Consider the following 3,518-nt stretch of genomic DNA (forward strand, 5'->3'; position numbering starts at 1 on the left):
TACCGTCCATGAACAGGCTCAATCAAACCGAGCCTGCAACATTTTCGTTTTTGTCTTGTTGAGCGACCTGTGGAGTTTCCACTTTTTCTATTTTCGAATCACCGCTTTGGGTTCGGAACCTCACTTGGATTGTAGAATTGGTTCATGTGAGGAAGCGATCCAACTATTTTATATACATAGCCATATTTCTCTGGGAAAAACGATATTCCATGTTCCCCTAAGGATAATGATATCATATGATTATGCCATGTTTCACTGAGAAAAACGATATAATACACGTATGTCATCTTCCACTAAGAAAATCTTAAGCATATAGGTATGCCATCTTCCATAGAGAAAATCTTCATCATATACGTATGTCATCTTCCACTTAGAAAATCTTTATCATATACGTATGCCATTTTCCACTGAGAAAATCTTTTTTATATACGCATGCCATGTTCCACTGAGGAAATCTTTATCATATACGTATGCCATGTTCCACTGAGAAAATCCTAAACGAGAAAACAATGGGCAGAACTAAACCAACTGGAATTTAGAAAGGGATCTGAGGTTATGGAGCCTGCATATCACAGGAACTGCCAAAAGACAAAGGGGTGATTATACAATACCCAAAGCTATGAAAGCGGGAATATTGGAACCACCCAGGCCGAAATGCTCAAGCTGAGAAACTAAACAGTACCAATAACACGACATAAAAGTCGTGCGGAACGATCTGAGAAGATCGAACTATAACAGCCCTGATTGAATGTACGGGGAGACTAAGACTTAAACTGTTAGATTTTGGGGAATTTTCATGAATTTTTGCTCTTGTATCAGCTTTTGCAATGCTTTCATCATTTATACCCCACTAGCAAAGAAAAGGTATTTCAGTATGCAAATCGCTCAGAGTTGAAACTCGAAACATAGTTTTAGCCGATCGACATTAGGCTGCAAAGGTATCTAATTTTTAGTTAATTGTTCGTGTATTTTGTTTCATTTATTGCAAACATGAGCGTTATGTTTCTTTGTAAAGGATTAGAAGTTCTTAAGATTTTACGTATATGTATATTTACTAATGTGTTGGGTCGGGTACAGCCCCAACGTTTTACATTTTATTCCGTATATAATCCATAAAGTAACATTTTGTAACAACCAGAGTAAATTATTAATTATTTCGGACATTAAATGATAAGAAATGTCACAAATTTCGTTTTCATCATCCAAATCTACGATATCCCGATATAACGCTAAATTGTATTCAATAGGCACCAACGTTTTTAAAATAGTCATTACATTTTTCTGACAAGTTGCTCAGACCGACATCCACCCTTAATAAGTTTCCAAAAGGGCAGTATAACATCATGATAAATCTCAGCCTTTGCTAATTTCTGGGTTACGACTTTCAATTTTTTGGCCTTGGCCCACAGACCCAAAGCGGAAACGATACTCTTTGTTTTCCATTTGTAATTTGCATACATTGGATGACACTCTAATATGTAACGCCAACGACATCTGTCATTTTGGGTTGTAGGTATTCCATGCAAGTGACTGGTTTATATTTCGCCGACCCGTCTAAAGGCTTCACTACAGAATCATTATCAGGCAGTATAAAGAAAACAGCTGACTGTCGAGGTGTTCTTCTCTTAGATTCTTCTGCAGGTACGAGCACCTTATGCCGAACCGAAACCACGATATCGGCGGTGTATCGCTGCAGTAAATCAGCAGCCATTACGAGGATAGTCCCAGGTATAGGAATTGCTTCCACAAATCCTTTGCCGGGAAAGTCGACCTCCAGACCTCCAACTTCATCTTGAAACAGGAATGACATTGTTCCGTAATCCGAGTGTTCGGCAAAACGAATTTCACCCGATTTTGTTGTCATACCTAACGGGATTGGAGGATAATATAACGATCTAAAAGTTGTAGGGTTGTCCTGTGTTCCGATACGTGCGTGAGAATCTCTTAGAAATGTCTGTCGTTGACCAAGCGCCAGGGAAAGTGCATCAAGTACACGGTACCCCAAAACTGCACATTGACCAAACATTTCTTTACAAGCATCTGGAAAGGCATTATCCATCCAGTCGTCTTGGTCGTCACCAGGCTGGTAATTAAAAGACTCTTTCATATCTCCCGGATGTTCAAGGTTAACCGTTTCCTGTCCTACTGGTGTATAACCAAAATCCCGTCTCGTTCCACGAAGGTGTTGTGTTTTTATGTCTAAAGGCTGTTTGAAGAAGGCTTCTGAAACGTGTATGAATTTGTCTTCGTACTCAATACCGTGGTTTTTGAAATAACAAACGCCATATTTACAAAATGCATTTTTCAGTGACAAAGCAACAGTTTCCAGTGACGCCTTATCAATTTCATCCGATTTTCTGTGCATACCAATTCTATCTACGTCAACGACAGGGATGGTCGACTGGATGTCCGACATGGCGCATCTAATCTGAAAAATTTGAATTGCAAAAACCGAATACTTTACCTCATACAACACAAAAAATAGATGTAATTACTTGTCATTAATTTCATATTTACCTTTATTTGATTTGATTTTAATTAGATATAAATTTGAAAATACATACATAAAAAAAAAACAAAAAAAAAAAACAAAAAACAACAAACTAACCAGTAATAACAGAATCCAAGAAAACATTTAACAAAACCAGCAGAAATGAACCTTTATATTGTGAATACAAATACATATACCCTGATACAAACTCGTCTGTTGTTTCATTTCAGAAATTCATAGCATACATCGAGCTTCTAAACCTTTTGGACATGTGACCACTAAACCAGTTTCCCTTGGTTCTGTCTGAACTTATCCATGGTTGATAATTTCGATAAGACATACACTACAAAAACATATATACTCGTAAATGTACTCCATTTTCATGTCATTCAACAGTTAACAGTGCAGATGAATATATTATTATCATTAATACATACCTCAGGTATGTGCACCTTTCTAGTGTAAGATCCAGAGCTAAAATAGTGCAGATGCAATGCAAATTTATTCTATCACGTGATTGCTTGTTGATAAAATGCTACTGATACATGTTTATGATTTGATAATAAACTGTAACTAAAATGTTAAAGGTGGTCAACCACATTTGAGCAACATTTACGACATATTTTAGTTTCATATATTCTGTTAGAGATTTATTTAAGAAATAAGAAAAAAAGCACTACGTAGAGTTAGATTCCTATTGGAAATGTATATTTTATTCCTTTTCATGAAAATTGGTAATTACCTCCCTTTAATTTAAAAATATTCAAAAAGTGGCCTATTTCTTTTGGTTTCGATATAATTTCTAGTTTTACATTTACATTTGATTAATATTGGGATATCTCAACTATCTGGAACCAAAGTCAAGTTTAAAAACCAGTGCATATCTTCGGAATTCATCTATTTTCAATCTATCTTGGTTGCGCAACCGAGATAGACAATAGTAGGTAATAATAATTTTATAAACTTGCATTTTTTTTTAAATTTTAGCAAAATATGTACAACTTTAATACGATAGTACTAATATTCA

At 35.7% G+C, this 3,518-nt stretch overlaps 1 protein-coding gene across 1 annotated transcript; it reads right to left on the minus strand.

The window, feature by feature from the left end:
- Positions 1–1,033: 1,033 nt before the first annotated feature.
- On the minus strand, positions 1,034–2,990 carry LOC123527981 (uncharacterized). The gene is made up of 2 exons (XM_045307724.2): positions 2,929–2,990; positions 1,034–2,428 (listed from the first exon to the last, which is right to left on the minus strand). Exon 2 carries the CDS (start codon positions 2,414–2,416, stop codon positions 1,472–1,474), a length of 945 nt encoding a protein of 314 aa, XP_045163659.2. The 5' UTR covers positions 2,417–2,428; positions 2,929–2,990; the 3' UTR covers positions 1,034–1,471.
- Positions 2,991–3,518: the final 528 nt, after the last annotated feature.

Source organism: Mercenaria mercenaria, chromosome 14, assembly GCF_021730395.1.
Source record: "Mercenaria mercenaria strain notata chromosome 14, MADL_Memer_1, whole genome shotgun sequence".
Lineage (NCBI taxonomy): Eukaryota > Metazoa > Mollusca > Bivalvia > Venerida > Veneridae > Mercenaria > Mercenaria mercenaria.

What these genes read in the sequence shown, in the direction of transcription:
- LOC123527981 (XM_045307724.2), bottom strand. Translation starts at nt 2,416, where the DNA reads ATGTCGGACATCCAGTCGACCATCCCTGTCGTTGACGTAGATAGAATT.